Genomic DNA, 25,005 nt, shown 5'->3' with positions numbered 1-25,005 from the left:
TGGAATATGAGAAGTGAAATGTGTCTTTGTTGTATTCTCTGCAGACGAGTCTTGGATGGAAGAAGTTGTCATGTCGGTCTGGGCCAGATGGAAAAGTGACGATTCCATAAAGAACGTCAACGGTAAGTCATTATCTGTAACTGTGCTGTGATCTCTTATATGCTCTGTAGGGCTGGTATCTACCACTGTAGACTGCAAAACATTGTCCGGTGCAAACCATGTTGGCCAATGTGCTCAAGCAGAACATGATCTGTAGCGTCACACCCCGCTGCACCTCCTTTCTTGCCTCAGCCCCGTCAAAATGGGAGAAATTTCAACGAAAGAGACAAAAAGTTGCAAAATGTTAAAACTCTGGACAAAATTTTGTGACTTTTAAACCTTTGTGCCACTTTTTTTTTTGGTGTAAAAGCTTTTTGTTTATTTGGGTCCAGTGTTCTTTCAGGGACCTAAATCCACCAAAAATCCGTAATGTCTGAATAACCTCTTAGATGAAAATAATAATGCACACAGTGCACCGCACATATACAGTATATACAGCTCCCTGCAGAAACTATGATCTCACTGCGAAACCGGAGACTGAGATCACTGAAGGATAAACTCGAGACACCAGGATGACGTCATCACCACGTGATCAAAATGAAAAAAGGGGGTTTGGTACCGTGTTAGCCAGTTGAAAAAAGAATGCTCTCAGTGTGAAAAACAGAAAAACAAGATAATCTTGTGGTTATGATACCTTTTAATGGCTAGCAAAAATAAAATAAATGGTGTTACAAAGCGAGCTTAGGTCCCTTCCTCGGGCATTGGGTAGCAAAGTTTCTGAAGAAGCACAAATATATGCACAAACAAACAGCAAAAAAAGGAGCATGGCATAATAAATGAACCTTTGTTGTCGCAGGTCTCGAGCTACTCTCTGATGAGTCCACCGTAGAGATGATGTCACGGCACCGGAGAGATAAGACACAATGCACCAGGGCTGTATCTGAAATATCTCTAATTTTAATAAGCTTACACACACTTTTTATGCATTCTTGTGTTGGAGGCGGATTCTCCATATATGGGCTAAGCGTCGGGAGTGTATTACTCCCTTCTCCCTATGGTTTCGCAAATATATTTTTACACAGTACATTATTCGTTATTTTACCAAGGACATTCCCTGCTGCAATCTGCAATAACAGCTAAAATGAAGAATAGTGAATAACAACGTGTTTATCTGACCTTTAATAACACACAAAATGGAGGCAAGCAGGATAAAATGGATCCTGCTATAACACCTTTGAGTAAACAGTCAAACAGAACTCAGTATGAATCCATTGGATTGGATTAGCGGTGCGAAAGTTTATAGTCCCAATATCCAAATAAGATCAGAGACCTGGTGCCCTCACTGTCTCCGAAGCAGACTCCAGGTGCCCTTAACTTCTTTGGAGCAGATTCCTCAGATTCTGTAGTCATAAATCCTGACAGATTTATTCCTGTGTGGATGGAATCAAAGACTCTAATAAGTTTGTATTCCCAAATCCTGCAATGTTTTTGTGATTTGCTCTCAGTTTCTGTCCTGTTTCTCCCACATAGAGGCCCCCAACGAGGGTGGGGGTGGGTGGGGGGGGGGGGAGGATTCCCGCGCTGTTACTGAAGATAATCTCTATATAACGACCAACATGGATGTTACCATGCTTGAGGAAGGGACCTAAGAAGTCCCAAAAACTGCTTTGCAGCATCATTTATTTTAGTTGCGTTATCCATAAAGTTATCAAAGCAACATCATCTTGTTTTTCACACTGAGAGCAGCACGTGATCAGTCACGCGAGACGGCGAAGCCAGTCTGGGCTTGTGGCGCTGAAGGACCTTTGGTGATGTCATGGCCATGTGATCAGTCACATGAGGGGGCGGAGTCTCACAGCTTTCTCAAGTCTGGTAACGACTTCAGGTAATAGAGACGTGTGAGGACTGTACAGGAGTGCGGGCGAGGTATATACTATATACACAGCTCTACACACAGCTATACACTATATACACACAGCTCTACACTATATACACAGCTCTACACTATATATACTATATATACACAGCTCTACACTATATACACAGCTCTACACTATATACACAGCTCTACACTATATACACAGCTCTACACTATATATACACAGATCTACACTATATACACACAGATCTACACTATATACACAGCTCTACACTATATACACAGCTCTACACTATATACACAGCTCTACACTATATATACACAGATCTACACTATATACACACAGATCTACACTATATACACAGCTCTACACTATATACACAGCTCTACACTATATATACACAGATCTACACTATATACACACAGATCTACACTATATACACAGCTCTACACTATATACACAGCTCTACACTATATACACAGCTCTACACTATATATACACAGCTCTACACTATATACACACAGATCTACACTATATACACAGCTCTACACTATATACACAGCTCTACACTATATACACAGCTCTACACTATATATACACAGCTCTACACTATATACACAGCTCTACACTATATACACAGCTCTACACTATACACAGCTCTACACTATATATACACAGCTCTACACTATATACACAGCTCTACACTGTATACACAGCTTTACATTATATATACACAGCTCTACACTATATACACAGCTCTACACTATATACACAGCTCTACACTATATACACAGCTATACACTATATACACACAGCTCTACACTATATACACAGCTCTACACTATATACACAGCTCTACACTATATATACACAGCTCTACACTATATACACAGCTCTACACTATATACACAGCTCTACACTATATACACAGATCTACACTATATACACAGCTCTACACTATATACACAGCTCTACACTATATACACAGCTCTACACTATATATACCGCTCTACACTATATAAACACAGATCTACACTATATACACAGCTCTACACTATATACACAGCTCTACACTATATATACCGCTCTACACTATATAAACACAGCTCTACACTATATACACAGCTCTACACTATATACACAGCTCTACACTATATACACAGCTCTACACTATATACAGAGGTCTACACTATATACACACAGCTCTACACTATATACACACAGCTCTACACTATATACACAGATCTACACTATATACACAGCTCTACACTATATACACAGCTCTACACTATATACACACATCTCTACACTATATACACAGCTCTACACTATATACACAGCTCTACACTATATACACAGCTCTACACTATATACACAGCTCTACACTATATACAGAGGTCTACACTATATATACACAGCTCTACACTATACACAGCTCTACACTATATATACACAGCTCTACACTATATACACACAGCTCTACACTATATACACAGCTCTACACTATATACACAGCTCTACACTATATATACCGCTCTACACTATATAAACACAGCTCTACACTATATACACAGCTCTACACTATATACACAGCTCTACACTATATACAGAGGTCTACACTATATACACACAGCTCTACACTATATACACACAGCTCTACACTATATACACAGATCTACACTATATACACAGCTCTACACTATATACACAGCTCTACACTATATGTACCGCTCTACACTATATAAACACAGCTCTACACTATATACACAGCTCTACACTATATACACAGCTCTACACTATATACACAGCTCTACACTATATACAGAGGTCTACACTATATATACACAGCTCTACACTATACACAGCTCTACACTATATATACACAGCTCTACACTATATACACACAGCTCTACACTATATACACAGCTCTACACTATATACACAGATCTACACTATATACACAGCTCTACACTATATACACAGCTCTACACTATATACACCGCTCTACACTATATAAACACAGCTCTACACTATATACACAGCTCTACACTATATACACAGCTCTACACTATATACACAGCTCTACACTATATACACACAGCTCTACACTATATACACAGCTCTACACTATATACACACAGCTCTACACTATATACACACAGCTCTACACTATATACACAGCTCTACACTATATACACAGCTCTACACTATACACACAGCTCTACACTATATACACAGCTCTACACTATATACACAGCTCTACACTATATACACAGCTCTACACTATATACACACAGCTCTACACTATATACACACAGCTCTACACTATATACACACAGCTCTACACTATATAAACACAGCTCTACACTATATACACAGCTCTACACTATATACACAGCTCTACACTATATACACACAGCTCTACACTATATACACACAGCTCTACACTATATACACAGCTCTACACTATATACACAGCTCTACACTATACACACAGCTCTACACTATATACACACAGCTTTACACTATATACACAGCTCTACACTATACACACAGCTCTACACTATACACACAGCTCTACACTATATATACCGCTCTACACTATATAAACACAGCTCTACACTATATACACAGCTCTACACTATATACACAGCTCTACACTATATACACAGCTCTACACTATATACACAACTCTACACTATATACACACAGCTCTACACTATATACACAGCTCTACACTATATACACACAGCTCTACACTATATACACAGCTCTACACTATATACACAGCTCTACACTATATACACAGCTCTACACTATATACACAGCTCTACACTATATATACACAGATCTACACTATATATACAGCTCTACACTATATACACAGCTCTACACTATATACACACAGCTCTACACTATATATACACAGCTCTACACTATATATACACAGCTCTACACTATATATACACAGCTCTACACTATATATACACAGCTCTACACTATATACACACAGCTCTACACTATATACACACAGCTCTACACTATATACACAGCTCTACACTATATACACAGCTCTACACTATATATACACAGCTCTACACTATATATACAGCTCTACACTATATACACAGCTCTACACTATATACACACAGCTCTACACTATATATACACAGCTCTACACTATATACACAGCTCTACACTATATACACAGCTCTACACTATATACACAGCTCTACACTATATACACAGCTCTACACTATATACACAGCTCTACACTATATATACACAGCTCTACACTATACACACAGCTCTACACTATATACACAGCTCTACACTATATACACAGCTCTACACTATATACACAGCTCTACACTATATACACAGCTCTACACTATATATACACAGCTCTACACTATACAGCTCTACACTATATACACAGATCTACACTATATACACAGCTCTACACTATATATACACAGCTCTACACTATATACACACAGCTCTACACTATATATACACAGCTCTACACTATATATACACAGCTCTACACTATATACACAGCTCTACACTATATACACAGCTCTACACTATACACACAGCTCTACACTATATATACACAGCTCTACACTATATACACAGCTCTACACTATATACACACAGCTCTACACTATATACACAGCTCTACACTATATACACAGCTCTACACACAGCTCTACACTATATACACACAGATCTACACTATATACACAGCTCTACACTATATACACAGCTCTACACTATATATACACAGCTCTACACTATATACACACAGCTCTACACTATACACACAGCTCTACACTGTATACACAGCTCTACACTATATACACAGCTCTACACTATATACACACAGCTCTATACTATATACACAGCTCTACACTATATACACAGCTCTACACTATATATACACACAGCTCTATACTATATACACAGCTCTACACTATATACACAGCTCTACACTATATACACAGCTCTACACTATATACACAGCTTTACATTATATACACACAGCTCTATACTATATACACAGCTCTACACTATATACACAGCTCTACACTATATACACAGCTCTACACTATATACACAGCTCTACACTATATATACACAGCTCTACACTATATACACAGCTCTACACTATATACACACAGCTCTACACTATATACACAGCTCTACACTATATACACAGCTCTACACTATATACACAGCTCTACACTATATACACACAGCTCTACACTATATACACAGCTCTACACTATATACACAGCTCTACACTATATACACAGCTCTACACTATATACACACAGCTCTACACTACATACACAGCTCTACACTATATACACAGCTCTACACTATACACACAGCTCTACACTATATACACACAGCTTTACACTATATACACAGCTCTACACTATACACACAGCTCTACACTATACACACAGCTCTACACTATATATACCGCTCTACACTATATAAACACAGCTCTACACTATATACACAGCTCTACACTATATACACAGCTCTACACTATATACACAGCTCTACACTATATACACAACTCTACACTATATACACACAGCTCTACACTATATACACAGCTCTACACTATATACACACAGCTCTACACTATATACACAGCTCTACACTATATACACAGCTCTACACTATATACACAGCTCTACACTATATACACAGCTCTACACTATATATACACAGATCTACACTATATATACAGCTCTACACTATATACACAGCTCTACACTATATACACACAGCTCTACACTATATATACACAGCTCTACACTATATATACACAGCTCTACACTATATATACACAGCTCTACACTATATATACACAGCTCTACACTATATACACACAGCTCTACACTATATACACACAGCTCTACACTATATACACAGCTCTACACTATATACACAGCTCTACACTATATATACACAGCTCTACACTATATATACAGCTCTACACTATATACACAGCTCTACACTATATACACACAGCTCTACACTATATATACACAGCTCTACACTATATACACAGCTCTACACTATATACACAGCTCTACACTATATACACAGCTCTACACTATATACACAGCTCTACACTATATACACAGCTCTACACTATATATACACAGCTCTACACTATACACACAGCTCTACACTATATACACAGCTCTACACTATATACACAGCTCTACACTATATACACAGCTCTACACTATATACACAGCTCTACACTATATATACACAGCTCTACACTATACAGCTCTACACTATATACACAGATCTACACTATATACACAGCTCTACACTATATATACACAGCTCTACACTATATACACACAGCTCTACACTATATATACACAGCTCTACACTATATATACACAGCTCTACACTATATACACAGCTCTACACTATATACACAGCTCTACACTATACACACAGCTCTACACTATATATACACAGCTCTACACTATATACACAGCTCTACACTATATACACACAGCTCTACACTATATACACAGCTCTACATTATATACACAGCTCTACACACAGCTCTACACTATATACACACAGATCTACACTATATACACAGCTCTACACTATATACACAGCTCTACACTATATATACACAGCTCTACACTATATACACACAGCTCTACACTATACACACAGCTCTACACTGTATACACAGCTCTACACTATATACACAGCTCTACACTATATACACACAGCTCTATACTATATACACAGCTCTACACTATATACACAGCTCTACACTATATATACACACAGCTCTATACTATATACACAGCTCTACACTATATACACAGCTCTACACTATATACACAGCTCTACACTATATACACAGCTTTACATTATATACACACAGCTCTATACTATATACACAGCTCTACACTATATACACAGCTCTACACTATATACACAGCTCTACACTATATACACAGCTCTACACTATATATACACAGCTCTACACTATATACACAGCTCTACACTATATACACACAGCTCTACACTATATACACAGCTCTACACTATATACACAGCTCTACACTATATACACAGCTCTACACTATATACACACAGCTCTACACTATATACACAGCTCTACACTATATACACAGCTCTACACTATATACACAGCTCTACACTATATACACACAGCTCTACACTACATACACAGCTCTACACTATATACACAGCTTTACATTATATACACACAGCTCTACACTATATATACAGCTCTACACTATATACACAGCTCTACACTATATACACAGCTCTACACTATATACACACAGCTCTACACTATATACACAGCTCTACACTATATACACAGCTCTACACTATATACACAGCTCTACACTATATACACACAGCTCTACACTATATACACAGCTCTACACTATATATACACAGCTCTACACTATATATACAGCTCTACACTATATACACACAGATCTACACTATATACACAGCTCTACACTATACACACAGCTCTACACTATATACACACAGCTCTACACTATATACACAGCTCTACACTATATATACACAGCTCTACACTATATATACAGCTCTACACTATATACACACAGATCTACACTATATACACAGCTCTACACTATATACACACAGCTCTACACTATATACACAGCTCTACACTATATACACAGCTTTACATTATATACACACAGCTCTACACTATATATACAGCTCTACACTATATACACAGCTCTACACTATATACACAGCTCTACACTATATACACAGCTCTACACTATATACACACAGCTCTACACTATATACACAGCTCTACACTATATACACAGCTCTACACTATATACACAGCTCTACACTATATACACACAGCTCTACACTATATACACAGCTCTACACTATATATACACAGCTCTACACTATATATACAGCTCTACACTATATACACACAGATCTACACTATATACACAGCTTTACATTATATACACACAGCTCTACACTATATACACAGCTCTACACTATATACACAGCTCTACACTATATACACAGCTCTACACTATATACACAGCTCTACACTATATACACAGCTCTACACTATATACACACAGCTCTACACTATATACACAGCTCTACACTATATATACACAGCTCTACACTATATATACACAGCTCTACACTATATACACAGCTCTACACTATATATACAGCTCTACACTATATACACACAGATCTACACTATATACACACAGCTCTACACTATATACACAGCTTTACACTATATACACAGCTCTACACTATATACACAGCTCTACACTATATACACAGCTCTACACTATATACACAGCTCTACACTATATACACACAGCTCTACACTATATACACAGCTCTACACTATATACACAGCTCTACACTATATATACAGCTCTACACTATATACACAGCTCTACACTATATACACAGCTCTACACTATATACACACAGATCTACACTATATACACAGCTCTACACTATATACACAGCTCTACACTATATACACAGCTCTACACTATATACACACAGATCTACACTATATACACACAGCTCTACACTATATACACAGCTCTACACTATATACACAGCTCTACACTATATATACAGCTCTACACTATATACACAGCTCTACACTATATACACAGCTCTACACTATATACACACAGATCTACACTATATACACAGCTCTACACTATATACACAGCTCTACACTATATACACAGCTCTACACCATATATACACAGCTCTACACTATATACACACAGCTCTACACTATATACACACAGCTCTACACTATATACACAGCTCTACACTATATATACACAGCTCTACACTATATACACAGCTCTACACTATATACACAGCTCTACACTATATACACAGCTCTACACTATATACACACAGCTCTACACTATATACACACAGCTCTACACTATATACACAGCTCTACACTATATACACACAGCTCTACACTATATACACACAGATCTACACTATATACACAGCTCTACACTATATACACACAGCGCTACACTATATACACACAGCTCTACACTATATACACACAGCTCTACACTATATACACACAGCTCTACACTATATACACAGCTCTACACTATATACACAGCTCTACACTAAATACACAGCTCTACACTATATACACACATCTCTACACTATATACACCGCTCTACACTATATACACACAGATCTACACTATATACACAGCTCTACACTATATACACAGCTCTACACTATATACACACATCTCTACACTATATACACCGCTCTACACTATATACACACAGATCTACACTATATACACAGCTCTACACTATATACACAGCTCTACACTATATATACACAGCTCTACACTATATACACACAGCTCTACACTATATATACACAGCTCTACACTATATATACACACAGCTCTACACTATATACACAGCTCTACACTATATACACAGCTCTACACTATATACACAGCTCTACACACAGCTATACACTATATACACACAGATCTACACTATATACACAGCTCTACACTATATACACACAGCTCTACACTATATACACAGCTCTACACTATATATACACAGCTCTACACTATATATACACAGCTCTACACTATATACACAGCTCTACACTATATATACAGCTCTACACTATATACACACAGATCTACACTATATACACACAGATCTACACTATATACACAGCTCTACACTATATACACAGCTCTACACTATATACACAGCTCTACACTATATACACAGCTCTACACTATATACACAGCTCTACACTATATACACAGCTCTACACCATATATACACAGCTCTACACCATATACACACAGCTCTACACTATATACACAGCTCTACACTATATATACACAGCTCTACACTATATACACAGCTCTACACTATATACACAGCTCTACACTATATACACACAGCTCTACACTATATACACAGCTCTACACTATATACACACAGATCTACACTATATACACAGCTCTACACTATATACACAGCTCTACACTATATACACAGCTCTACACTATATACACAGCTCTACACTATATACACAGCTCTACACCATATATACACAGCTCTACACTATATACACACAGCTCTACACTATATACGCAGCTCTACACTATATATACACAGCTCTACACTATATACACAGCTCTACACTACATACACAGCTCTACACTATATACACAGCTCTACACTATATACACAGCTCTACACTATATACACAGCTCTACACTATATATACACAGCTCTATACTATATACACACAGCTCTACACTATATACACAGCTTTACATTATATACACACAGCTCTACACTATATACACACAGCTCTACACTATATACACAGCTCTACACTATATATACACAGCTCTACACTATATACACAGCTTTACACTATATACACAGCTCTACACTATACACACAGCTCTACACTATACACACAGATCTACACTATATACACAGCTCTACACTATATACACAGCTCTACACTATATACACACAGCTCTACACTATATACACACAGCTCTACACTATATACACAGCTCTACACTATATACACACAGCTCTACACTATATACACACAGATCTACACTATATACACAGCTCTACACTATATACACACAGCTCTACACTATATACACACAGCTCTACACTATATATACACAGCTCTACACTATATACACAGCTCTACACTATATACACAGCTCTACACTATATACACACATCTCTACACTATATACACCGCTCTACACTATATACACACATATCTACACTATATACACAGCTCTACACTATATACACAGCTCTACACTATATACACACATCTCTACACTATATACACCGCTCTACACTATATACACACAGATCTACACTATATACACAGCTCTACACTATATACACAGCTCTACACTATATATACACAGCTCTACACTATATACACACAGCTCTACACTATATATACACAGCTCTACACTATATATACACACAGCTCTACACTATATACACAGCTCTACACTATATACACAGCTCTACACTATATACACAGCTCTACACTATATACACAGCTCTACACTATATACACACAGCTCTACACTATATACACAGCTCTATACTATATACACAGCTCTACACTATATACACACAGCTCTACACTATACACACAGCTCTACACTATATACACAGCTCTACACTATATACACACAGATCTACACTATATACACAGCTCTACACTATATACACAGCTCTACACTATATACACAGCTCTACACTATATACACAGCTCTACACTATATACACAGCTCTACACTATATACACAGCTCTACACTATATACACACAGATCTACACTATATACACAGCTCTACACTATATACACAGCTCTACACTATATACACAGCTCTACACTATATACACAGCTCTACACTATATACACACAGCTCTACACTATATACACACAGCTCTACACTATATACACACAGCTCTACACTATATACACAGCTCTACACTATATACACACATCTCTATACTATATACACAGCTCTACACTATATATACACAGCTCTACACTATATATACACAGCTCTACACTATATATACACAGCTCTACACTATATACACACAGATCTACACTATATACACAGCTCTACACTATATACACAGCTCTACACTATATACACAGCTCTACACACAGCTATACACTATATACACACAGATCTACACTATATACACAGCTCTACACTATATACACAGCTCTACACTATATACACACAGATCTACACTATATACACAGCTCTACACTATATACACAGCTCTACACTATATACACAGCTCTACACTATATACACAGCTCTACACTATATACACAGCTCTACACTAGATACACAGCTCTACACTAGATACACAGCTCTACACTATATACACAGCTCTACACTATATACACAGCTCTACACTATATACACAGCTCTACACTATATACACAGCTCTACACTATATACACAGCTCTACACTATATACACACAGCTCTACACTATATACACAGCTCTACACTATATACACAGCTCTACACTATATATACACAGCTCTACACTATACACACAGCTCTATACTATATACACAGCTCTACACTATATATACACAGCTCTACACTATATACACACTGCTCTACACTATATATACACAGCTCTACACTATATACACACAGATCTACACTATATACACAGCTCTACACTATATACACAGCTCTACACTAGATACACAGCTCTACACTAGATACACAGCTCTACACTATATACACACAGATCTACACTATATACACAGCTCTACACTATATACACAGCTCTACACTAGATACACAGCTCTACACTAGATACACAGCTCTACACTATATATACAGCTCTACACTATATACACAGCTCTACACTATATATACACAGCTCTACACTATATACACAGCTCTACACTATATACACACAGCTCTACACTATATACACAGCTCTACACTATATACACACAGATCTACACTATATACACAGCTCTACACTATATACACAGCTCTACACTATATACACAGCTCTACACTATATACACAGCTCTACACTATATACACAGCTCTACACCATATATACACAGCTCTACACTATATACACACAGCTCTACACTATATACGCAGCTCTACACTATATATACACAGCTCTACACTATATACACAGCTCTACACTACATACACAGCTCTACACTATATACACAGCTCTACACTATATACACAGCTCTACACTATATACACAGCTCTACACTATATATACACAGCTCTATACTATATACACACAGCTCTACACTATATACACAGCTTTACATTATATACACACAGCTCTACACTATATACACACAGCTCTACACTATATACACAGCTCTACACTATATATACACAGCTCTACACTATATACACAGCTTTACACTATATACACAGCTCTACACTATACACACAGCTCTACACTATACACACAGATCTACACTATATACACAGCTCTACACTATATACACAGCTCTACACTATATACACAGCTCTACACTATATACACAGCTCTACACTATATACACACAGCTCTACACTATATACACAGCTCTACACTATATACACACAGCTCTACACTATATACACACAGATCTACACTATATACACAGCTCTACACTATATACACACAGCTCTACACTATATACACACAGCTCTACACTATATATACACAGCTCTACACTATATACACAGCTCTACACTATATACACAGCTCTACACTATATACACACATCTCTACACTATATACACCGCTCTACACTATATACACACATATCTACACTATATACACAGCTCTACACTATATACACAGCTCTACACTATATACACACATCTCTACACTATATACACCGCTCTACACTATATACACACAGATCTACACTATATACACAGCTCTACACTATATACACAGCTCTACACTATATATACACAGCTCTACACTATATACACACAGCTCTACACTATATATACACAGCTCTACACTATATATACACACAGCTCTACACTATATACACAGCTCTACACTATATACACAGCTCTACACTATATACACAGCTCTACACTATATACACAGCTCTACACTATATACACACAGCTCTACACTATATACACAGCTCTATACTATATACACAGCTCTACACTATATACACACAGCTCTACACTATACACACAGCTCTACACTATATACACAGCTCTACACTATATACACACAGATCTACACTATATACACAGCTCTACACTATATACACAGCTCTACACTATATACACAGCTCTACACTATATACACAGCTCTACACTATATACACAGCTCTACACTATATACACAGCTCTACACTATATACACACAGATCTACACTATATACACAGCTCTACACTATATACACAGCTCTACACTATATACACAGCTCTACACTATATACACAGCTCTACACTATATACACACAGCTCTACACTATATACACAGCTCTACACTATATACACACAGCTCTACACTATATACACAGCTCTACACTATATACACACATCTCTATACTATATACACAGCTCTACACTATATATACACAGCTCTACACTATATATACACAGCTCTACACTATATATACACAGCTCTACACTATATACACACAGATCTACACTATATACACAGCTCTACACTATATACACAGCTCTACACTATATACACAGCTCTACACACAGCTATACACTATATACACACAGATCTACACTATATACACAGCTCTACACTATATACACAGCTCTACACTATATACACACAGATCTACACTATATACACAGCTCTACACTATATACACAGCTCTACACTATATACACAGCTCTACACTATATACACAGCTCTACACTATATACACAGCTCTACACTAGATACACAGCTCTACACTAGATACACAGCTCTACACTATATACACAGCTCTACACTATATACACAGCTCTACACTATATACACAGCTCTACACTATATACACAGCTCTACACTATATACACACAGCTCTACACTATATACACAGCTCTACACTATATACACAGCTCTACACTATATATACACAGCTCTACACTATACACACAGCTCTATACTATATACACAGCTCTACACTATATATACACAGCTCTACACTATATACACACTGCTCTACACTATATATACACAGCTCTACACTATATACACACAGATCTACACTATATACACAGCTCTACACTATATACACAGCTCTACACTAGATACACAGCTCTACACTAGATACACAGCTCTACACTATATATACAGCTCTACACTATATACACAGCTCTACACTATATATACACAGCTCTACACTATATACACAGCTCTACACTATATACACAGCTCTACACTATATACACAGATCTACACTATATACACACTGCTCTACACTATATATACACAGCTCTACACTATATACACAGCTCTACACTATATACACACAGCTCTACACTATATACACACTGCTCTACACTATATATACACAGCTCTACACTATATACACAGCTCTACACTATATACACACAGCTCTACACTATATACACAGCTCTACACTATATACACAGCTCTACACTATATACACAGCTCTACACTATATACACAGCTCTACACTATATATACACAGCTCTACACTATATATACACAGCTCTACACTATATACACAGCTCTACACTATATACACAGCTCTACACTATATACACACAGCTCTACACTATATATACAGCTCTACACTATATATACAGCTCTACACTATATACACACAGCTCTACACTATATATACAGCTCTACACTATACACACACAGCTCTACACTATACACACACAGCTCTACACTATATACACACAGCTCTACACTATATATACAGCTCTACACTATACACACACAGCTCTACACTATACATACACAGCTCTACACTATATACACACAGCTCTACACTATATACACAGCTCTACACTATATACACAGCTCTACACTATATACACACAGCTCTACACTATATACACACAGCTCTACACTATATATACAGCTCTACACTATATATACAGCTCTACACTATATACACACAGCTCTACACTATATATACAGCTCTACACTATATACACACAGCTCTACACTATATACACAGCTCTACACTATATACACAGCTCTACCCTATATACACACAGCTCTACACTATATACACACAGCTCTACACTATATATACAGCTCTACACTATATACACAGCTCTACACTATATACACAGCTCTACACTATATACACAGCTCTACACTATATATACACAGCTCTACACTATACACACAGCTCTACACTATATACACACAGCTCTACACTATATATACAGCTCTACACTATATACACACAGCTCTACACTATATACACACAGCTCTACACTATACACACAGCTCTACACTATATACACACAGCTCTACACTATATATACAGCTCTACACTATATACACACAGCTCTACACTATATATACAGCTCTACACTATATACACACAGCTCTACACTATATACACACAGCTCTACACTATACACACAGCTCTACACTATATACACAGCTTTACACTATATACACAGCTCTACACTATATATACAGCTCTACACTATATACACAGCTCTACACTATACACACAGCTCTACACTATATATACACAGCTCTACACTATATATACACAGCTCTACACTATATACACACAGCTTTACACTATATACACACATCTCTACACTATATACACACAGCTCTACACTATATACACAGCTCTACACTATATACACACAGCTCTACACTATATACACACAGCTCTACACTATACACACAGCTCTACACTATATACACACAGCTCTACACTATATATACAGCTCTACACTATATACACACAGCTCTACACTATATACACAGCTCTACACTATATACACAGCTCTACACTATATATACAGCTCTACACTATACACACACAGCTCTACACTATATATACAGCTCTACACTATATATACAGCTCTACACTATATACACACAGCTCTACACTATATACACAGCTCTACACTATATATACAGCTCTACACTATACACACACAGCTCTACACCATATATACAGCTCTACACTATACACACACAGCTCTACACTATATACACAGCTCTACACTATATACACAGCTCTACACTATATATACAGCTCTACACTATATATACACAGCTCTACACTATACACACACAGCTCTACACTATATACACACAGCTCTACACTATATATACAGCTCTACACTATATATACAGCTCTACACTATATACACAGCTCTACACTATATATACAGCTCTACACTATACACACACAGCTCTACACTATATATACAGCTCTACACTATACACACACAGCTCTACACTATATACACAGCTCTACACTATATACACAGCTCTACACTATATATACAGCTCTACACTATATATACACAGCTCTACACTATACACACACAGCTCTACACTATATACACACAGCTCTACACTATATATACAGCTCTACACTATACACACACAGCTCTACACTATACACACAGCTCTACACTATATACACACAGCTCTACACTATATATACAGCTCTACACTATATATACACAGCTCTACACTATACACACACAGCTCTACACTATATACACACAGCTCTACACTATATATACAGCTCTACACTATACACACACAGCTCTACACTATACACACAGCTCTACACTATATACACAGCTCTACACTATATACACACAGCTCTACACTATATACATAGCTCTACACTATATACACAGCTCTACACTATATATACAGCTCTACACTATATACACAGCTCTACACTATATATACAGCTCTACACTATATACACAGCTCTACACTATATACACAGCTCTACACTATATATACACAGCTCTACACTATATATACACAGCTCTACACTATATACACAGCTCTACACTATATACACAGCTCTACACTATACACACAGCTCTACACTATATACACAGCTCTACACTATATACACAGCTCTACACTATATACACACAGATCTACACTATATACACACAGCTCTACACTATATACACAGCTCTACACTATATACACAGATCTACACTATATACACCGCTCTACACTATATACACACAGATCTACACTATATACACACAGCTCTACACTATATACACAGCTCTACCCTATATACACAGCTCTACACTATATATACACAGCTCTACACTATATACACACAGCTCTACACTATATACACAGCTCTACACTATATACACAGCTCTACACTGTATACACAGCTCTACACTATATACACAGCTCTACACTATATATACAGCTCTACACTATATACACAGCTCTACACTATATACACAGCTCTACCCTATATACACAGCTCTACACTATATACACAGCTCTACACTATATACACAGCTCTACACTATATATACAGCTCTACACTATATACACAGCTCTACACTATATACACAGCTCTACACTATATACACACAGCTCTATACTATATACACAGCTCTACACTATATACACAGCTCTACACTATATATACAGCTCTACACTATATACACAGCTCTACACTATATACACACAGCTCTACACTATATATACAGCTCTACACTATATACACAGCTCTACACTATATATACAGCTCTACACTATATATACACAGCTCTACACTATATATACAGCTCTACACTATATACACAGCTCTACACTATATACACAGCTCTACACTATATATACACAGATCTACACTATATACACAGCTCTACACTATACACACACAGCTCTACACTATATACACAGCTCTACACTATATACACAGCTCTACACTATATATACAGCTCTACACTATATATACACAGCTCTACACTATATATACAGCTCTACACTATATACACAGCTCTACACTATATACACAGCTCTACACTATATATACACAGATCTACACTATATACACAGCTCTACACTATACACACACAGCTCTACACTATATACACAGCTCTACACTATATATACACAGATCTACACTATATACACAGCTCTACACTATACACACAGCTCTACACTATATACACAGCTCTACACTATATACACAGCTCTACACTATATACACAGCTCTACACTATATATACACAGCTCTACACTATACACACACAGCTCTACACTATACACACAGCTCTACACTATATACACAGCTCTACACTATATACACAGCTCTACACACAGCTCTACACTATATATACACAGCTCTACACTATACACACACAGCTCTACACTATACACACACAGCTCTACACTATATACACACAGCTCTACACTATATATACAGCTCTACACTATACACACACAGCTCTACACTATACACACACAGCTCTACACTATACACACAGCTCTACACTATATACACAGCTCTACACTATATACACAGAGCTGTACACCGTATACTGTATGCTCACTGCTCCTCCCAATATCTGGGGATGATTCTCATTATTTAGGGTATGACAAAATGAGATTTATAGCAGTTTTTTTTTTCCTAGAATAGACGATGGTCCTCTCCATCAGTGACCCCCCGAGGATGGGGCAGGACACAGACCACATGGCAGCTCGTATATTAGACCTCACCCTGGAGATAATCTACTGGATCACTGGAGAGGTGAGATCTTCACATCACTCTGATCTCTAGGAATAAAGCAGGGAAATGACGGGAAAGGTGAAGGATTCTTGGCCTCTGTGTAGTGATCGGCGTCTCCCCATACACAGGATCACACAGTAGTGAAGACGTCGTCTGGGGAGTGTGTGACCCCCCGTGTGTCAGGAGGGCGGAGCAGGACCCCGAGTGACATCACCGAGCCTCCACCTCATTCACTGATACATGAGCAGAAGATCCTAGAACTGACCAATAGGATCACTGAGCTGCTGAGCGGAGAGGTGAGCGCTGCCGGGAATGCTGGGACATTATACAATAACGCCGGGGGAGGGGTCTGCTAATGGCGGGTCATTGTGTGTGTCAGGTTCCTATAAGGTGTCAGGACGTCACCGTCTATTTCTCCATGGAGGAGTGGGAGTATATAGAAGGACACAAGGATCTGTACAAGGACGCCATGATGGAGGATCACCGATCCATCACATCTCCGGGTAAGAGGAGACCTTCCTGGGTTGTAGAGAACAGGTCTGAGAGTCGTCTAGATTCCCCATCATCTGCTCATCACATATAGACAATGTATTCAGTCACTGCGGTTATTTCCTATAGATGGATCCAGTCCGAGAAATCCCCCGGAGAGAAGTCCCAGTCCTCTATATTCCCAGGATCGGCCAGAGGAGGAGGAAGATGTCCCCCGGGATCATCAGGTAGATGAGAGACCTACAAATCCTCTATAGATTCATGTAATGAAGCTTCTACTAATCTCCGGCCGCCGTGCCGAGTACTGGAGGCTCCAGCAGATCCTGTTATTGTTGGTTGTTTTCGGTATAAATGGTTTCTGGGTTTATTATAGGATTGTGTGACGCTTCCTGTCGTCAGGAAATTGAGATTCACTGCGAATAAACGGAAAGTTTTGTAGTGTACATGTAGACGCCAATCAGCAGCTTCTAAACCAGAATACGTCTCCTAAAACAAAAAATGAAGTACTGAAAGAAGTAGAAGGATTAACCTTGTGCAGTGATGAAAGACTTCTTTACTGTAAAAGTGGTGACGATGCTGATTAATGTAAGAACTATTTTCACTGAACACAGTGTCCGCCTTACAATAGACGAAGCTTATTTCACATCGAGGATAATGGCGATGTTTCAGTAGACTTGTACTTGGTTAAATGACATTGCTGTCTGATCGCCACGCCAGGAGATAGTTCTCATGTTAGGGTTGATTGGTTCATGTCGAGACATAAGATCAACTAGGGTTCCTTTTTTGTCTGATGTGTTTAATGTTGGATTCTTGTAGGAAAGTTCTGGTGAAACGACGAGTGGACTTCAACATCAGACATCAGCGTCAGTGACGGGTAAGAGCCGCCCGGCAATCTTGTTTCACGCTAAATGTCTTTATTATTGGGACCAGTGATGGGAAGTTCAGAAAAATGTCCTCGTGGTGAATATTATTACTGTGATTGATTCGATTTTTTTCAATATTATGTTGTCTTATTTTAAACTAAATTTTTCATTTACAAAATTTCTAGCGTTTTATGCTCTGTTCATCAGGCTAACATTGTGCATTCAGAGCAGGAAAGACTATACGGATTGATAGGGGAAGATCGGAATCTTTTCAGAGGGGTGGGCAGCATCTGGCAACCATTAAGGCTATGTGCACACGTTGCGGATTAGGCTTAGGAATTTCTGCTGCGGATTCTGCCTCTCATGGCAGAAAACGCACCTGCGGATTTGTCGCGGTTTTTGTGCTGTTCCGCAGCGTTTTTTGTGCATTTTTGCTGCGGTTTTCTTGCGGATTTGCTGCGTTTTTTACCCCTGTGGTTTTCCATAATGGAATGGGTACAAAAACGCTGCAGATTCACAAAAAAGAAGTGACATGCTACTTCTTTTAAACCGCAGCGTTTCCGCAGCGGATTTTCCGCAAAGTGTGCACAGCATTTTCTTTTTTTCTCATTGATTTACATTGTACTGTAAATCAATTGCGGATCTGCAGCGTTTCTGCACCGCAAAAAATGCTGCGGATCCGCAGAGAATCTGCAATGTTTGTACATACCCTTAGTTGGCCGCTCATCGAGTCACGATGCTGAAACCAGGCAGGATGTGTAAGGCTGTGTGCACACGTTGCTGTTTTTTCGCAGTTTTTCCACGTTTTTTTTCCTGATAAAAACGTTATAAGACCGCAAAAAACCCCCCGCATACAATAAGCATCCCATCATTTAGAATGAATTCCGCGTGTTTTGTGCACATGATGCGTTTTTTTCCGCGAAAAAAACGCATCGCGGTAAAAAAACGCAGCATGTTCATTAATTTTGCGGGTTTTTTTTGCGGATTTCCCACTACAAAATGCATTGGGAATTGTCCGGAAAAAAACGCATCAAAAACGCGGCAAAAAGGCATGCAGATTTCTTGCGGATTTCTTGCAGAAAATTTCAGGTTTTTCTCAGGAATTTTCAGGAGAAATCCTGAACGTGTGCACATAGCCTTACAGTATTTCTCTGCTTGAGACGCCTCCCTGAAGGTTGGATTTGAGGGAAAAGTTAAAATGAAAGAGGTCAATTATATGTAATAAATCAGATGTACGGCATCTAGATCACCTACAGTAATAACAAATTTTGAAAAAAAAAAATGTAATCATCTACAAAATCTGGATATAGTATAATCAGGTAAACTCTCCATGTCCTTGTCGTATTTCTTTTGGTCAAATATTACTATTTTTTGCTCCACAACTCTTCTCTATTGGTTTACAAAGTACTGGGGAAGCCCTCTTATTTTACTAAGAGTGGATAAATCCATTAACAAAAGTTCTCAGAAGTTACTTTAATGCCTTTCTCATAATGCCAGATTTTCTTCCAAACGTTTTTCCAAACTTACGCAGCAGCACTGTTCTGGTGGAAAGAGCGATAGCGACTGTGGACGCTTGGGGGATTCCTCACTGCATGCTGGGATCACACGACTTGGAAGGTCAGGCCAAATTTTGATAGAAGTCAGTCTATTAGGGTTTCTTCTGAGCACTTTTGTTAATAGCTGATATTTACAGCAGTCGACAATATGGAGCTATCCACTCTTTTACTAAATAAAACGTGCAGTCACAGATTGGTGATAGGTGCTCTTTAAACATAATATCATATACCAATAGCGAACATAGAAGGAGCAACACGATCAAGAATAATAAAATATAACAAGTTTAATATATATGATAAAAACATATATCACATGTAATTATTAGAATAGAGAAATATATTTAGAAATAATAATATAAAGTAGGGACAGGGGTGCTGGGTTCCCTGTCACTCATGGAACATATGAACAGTGACGGAACAATAGAATATCAGACCATCACATCAGAAGATAAAAGCTTAAATAGCAATTCTAAGTGTATATAACAACATGTGAATATATTAAATAGTCAGCTATCGAATGCTGGTAGGTACGCTTATATGATGTATATACAGGCTCACAGTAAGGCTGGTTTCACATTTGCGTTTCAAAACGCAGCGTTTTAAACGCAAACGCAGGTGGCGAAAAAAACGCATGTGAACGCGTGCAAACGCTGCGTTTTTTAGACGCATGCGTTTTTGCATGTTAAAACAAACGCGGCGTTTTGACGCGTTTACATGCGTTTTTTCCTGCGTTTGCGTTTTTGAAACGCATGATGAGAAGTGTGTGACAGGTGCCAATCATCAAAATCAACTAGAAAACCCACTATAAACAGAAATAGCTAGGGTTAGGGTTAGGATCCCTAGTAACTCTAGGGATCCTAACCGTAACCCTAGGGATCCTAACCCTAACCCTAGGGATCCTAACCCTAACCCTAGGGATCCTAACCCTAACCCTAGGGATCCTAACCCTAATCCTTAGGGTTAGGATCCCTTTAGGGTTAGGGTTGGGGGGTGGCTTATCAGTGTGTATTCTTGTGTTTTTCTATTGAAACGCATGCGTTTAAAAACGCATGCAAACGCATGTGCTTAAAAACGCATGCGTTTACATAGACAGCAATACGTTTTTTTGCCGCAAAAAACGCCGCTAGAAATTACTACATGTTGCATTTCTGCAACAAAACGCAAGCATAGAAACGACGCATGCGTCGTCAAAACGCGGCAAAACGCATGCAAAAAAAGCATGCGTTTTTAATGTTAAGTATAGAAAAAAAAACGCATGCTTTTTTTGCGCTAAAACGCAGCGGCAAAAAACGCAAATGTGAAACCAGCCTAACAGTTGCTTGTGCACAGTAAACCAGAGTATTATTTAAGTATGAATCTCAGAGACATGCAATAAACTGGCACATTGGATCATAGCATATGATTAGGTAAGCAGCAATTTACCTGTGGCCATGATGTAAAAATGTGTGGTCTGTGACCGTACCTCGACGCGCGTTTCACCGCCTTTGCAGTTTTCGTCAGGAAGACAAAGTCTTTAAACATAAGTTTATTATACATTTTTAGCTCATATAACTCCTGTCCAAAACTTATCTCCTTGTAATTTCTTTTTAAAATATTTTGCTTGAGAATTTTTTTTTTTTTCTAGGTAAAGATTGGATGGGAAGCTCCTGTAGACGTCGCCGTATAGCTCCCACTCATAATGTAGAAAATAATAATACTACAGAAAAAAATTCAATATCTCTACATAGACCTGTAGTCCTTTACAGCGGAGATCTGTCCAGCGATACCAGCCACATAACGATATTGT

At 37.9% G+C, this 25,005-nt stretch overlaps 2 protein-coding genes and 1 pseudogene across 2 annotated transcripts in view; 2 read left to right on the top strand and 1 right to left on the bottom strand.

Moving 5' to 3' along the window:
• The window catches only part of LOC138637638 (zinc finger protein 729-like), a 304,899-nt pseudogene that overhangs the window by 226,724 nt on the left and 53,170 nt on the right, over nucleotides 1-25,005 (bottom strand).
• The window catches only part of LOC138680722 (oocyte zinc finger protein XlCOF7.1-like), an 86,968-nt gene that overhangs the window by 60,329 nt on the left and 1,634 nt on the right, over nucleotides 1-25,005 (top strand). The window lies entirely within an intron of this gene.
• On the top strand, nucleotides 1,923-24,924 carry LOC138681094 (gastrula zinc finger protein XlCGF66.1-like). Its single transcript, XM_069768336.1, has 8 exons — nucleotides 1,923-1,965; nucleotides 20,217-20,332; nucleotides 20,440-20,607; nucleotides 20,691-20,814; nucleotides 20,930-21,027; nucleotides 21,617-21,674; nucleotides 23,195-23,280; nucleotides 24,844-24,924. Exons 2-7 carry the CDS (start codon nucleotides 20,225-20,227, stop codon nucleotides 23,221-23,223), a joined length of 585 nt encoding a protein of 194 aa, XP_069624437.1. The 5' UTR covers nucleotides 1,923-1,965; nucleotides 20,217-20,224; the 3' UTR covers nucleotides 23,224-23,280; nucleotides 24,844-24,924.

Source organism: Ranitomeya imitator, chromosome 5 (genome assembly GCF_032444005.1).
Source record: "Ranitomeya imitator isolate aRanImi1 chromosome 5, aRanImi1.pri, whole genome shotgun sequence".
NCBI classification, from domain to species: Eukaryota; Metazoa; Chordata; class Amphibia; order Anura; family Dendrobatidae; genus Ranitomeya; species Ranitomeya imitator.
The sequence above is the reverse complement of the archived record's forward strand: the minus strand, read 5'-3'. Positions and strand labels throughout refer to the sequence as shown.

Coding starts and splice junctions, on each gene's coding strand:
- LOC138681094 (XM_069768336.1), top strand. CDS start 20,225: ATGGTCCTCTCCATCAGTGACCCCCCGAGGATGGGGCAGGACACAGAC. Junction 21,028..21,616: donor ATGTCCCCCGGGATCATCAG/GTAGATGAGAGA, acceptor GGATTCTTGTAG/GAAAGTTCTGGTGAAACGAC. Junction 21,675..23,194: donor GACATCAGCGTCAGTGACGG/GTAAGAGCCGCC, acceptor AAACTTACGCAG/CAGCACTGTTCTGGTGGAAA.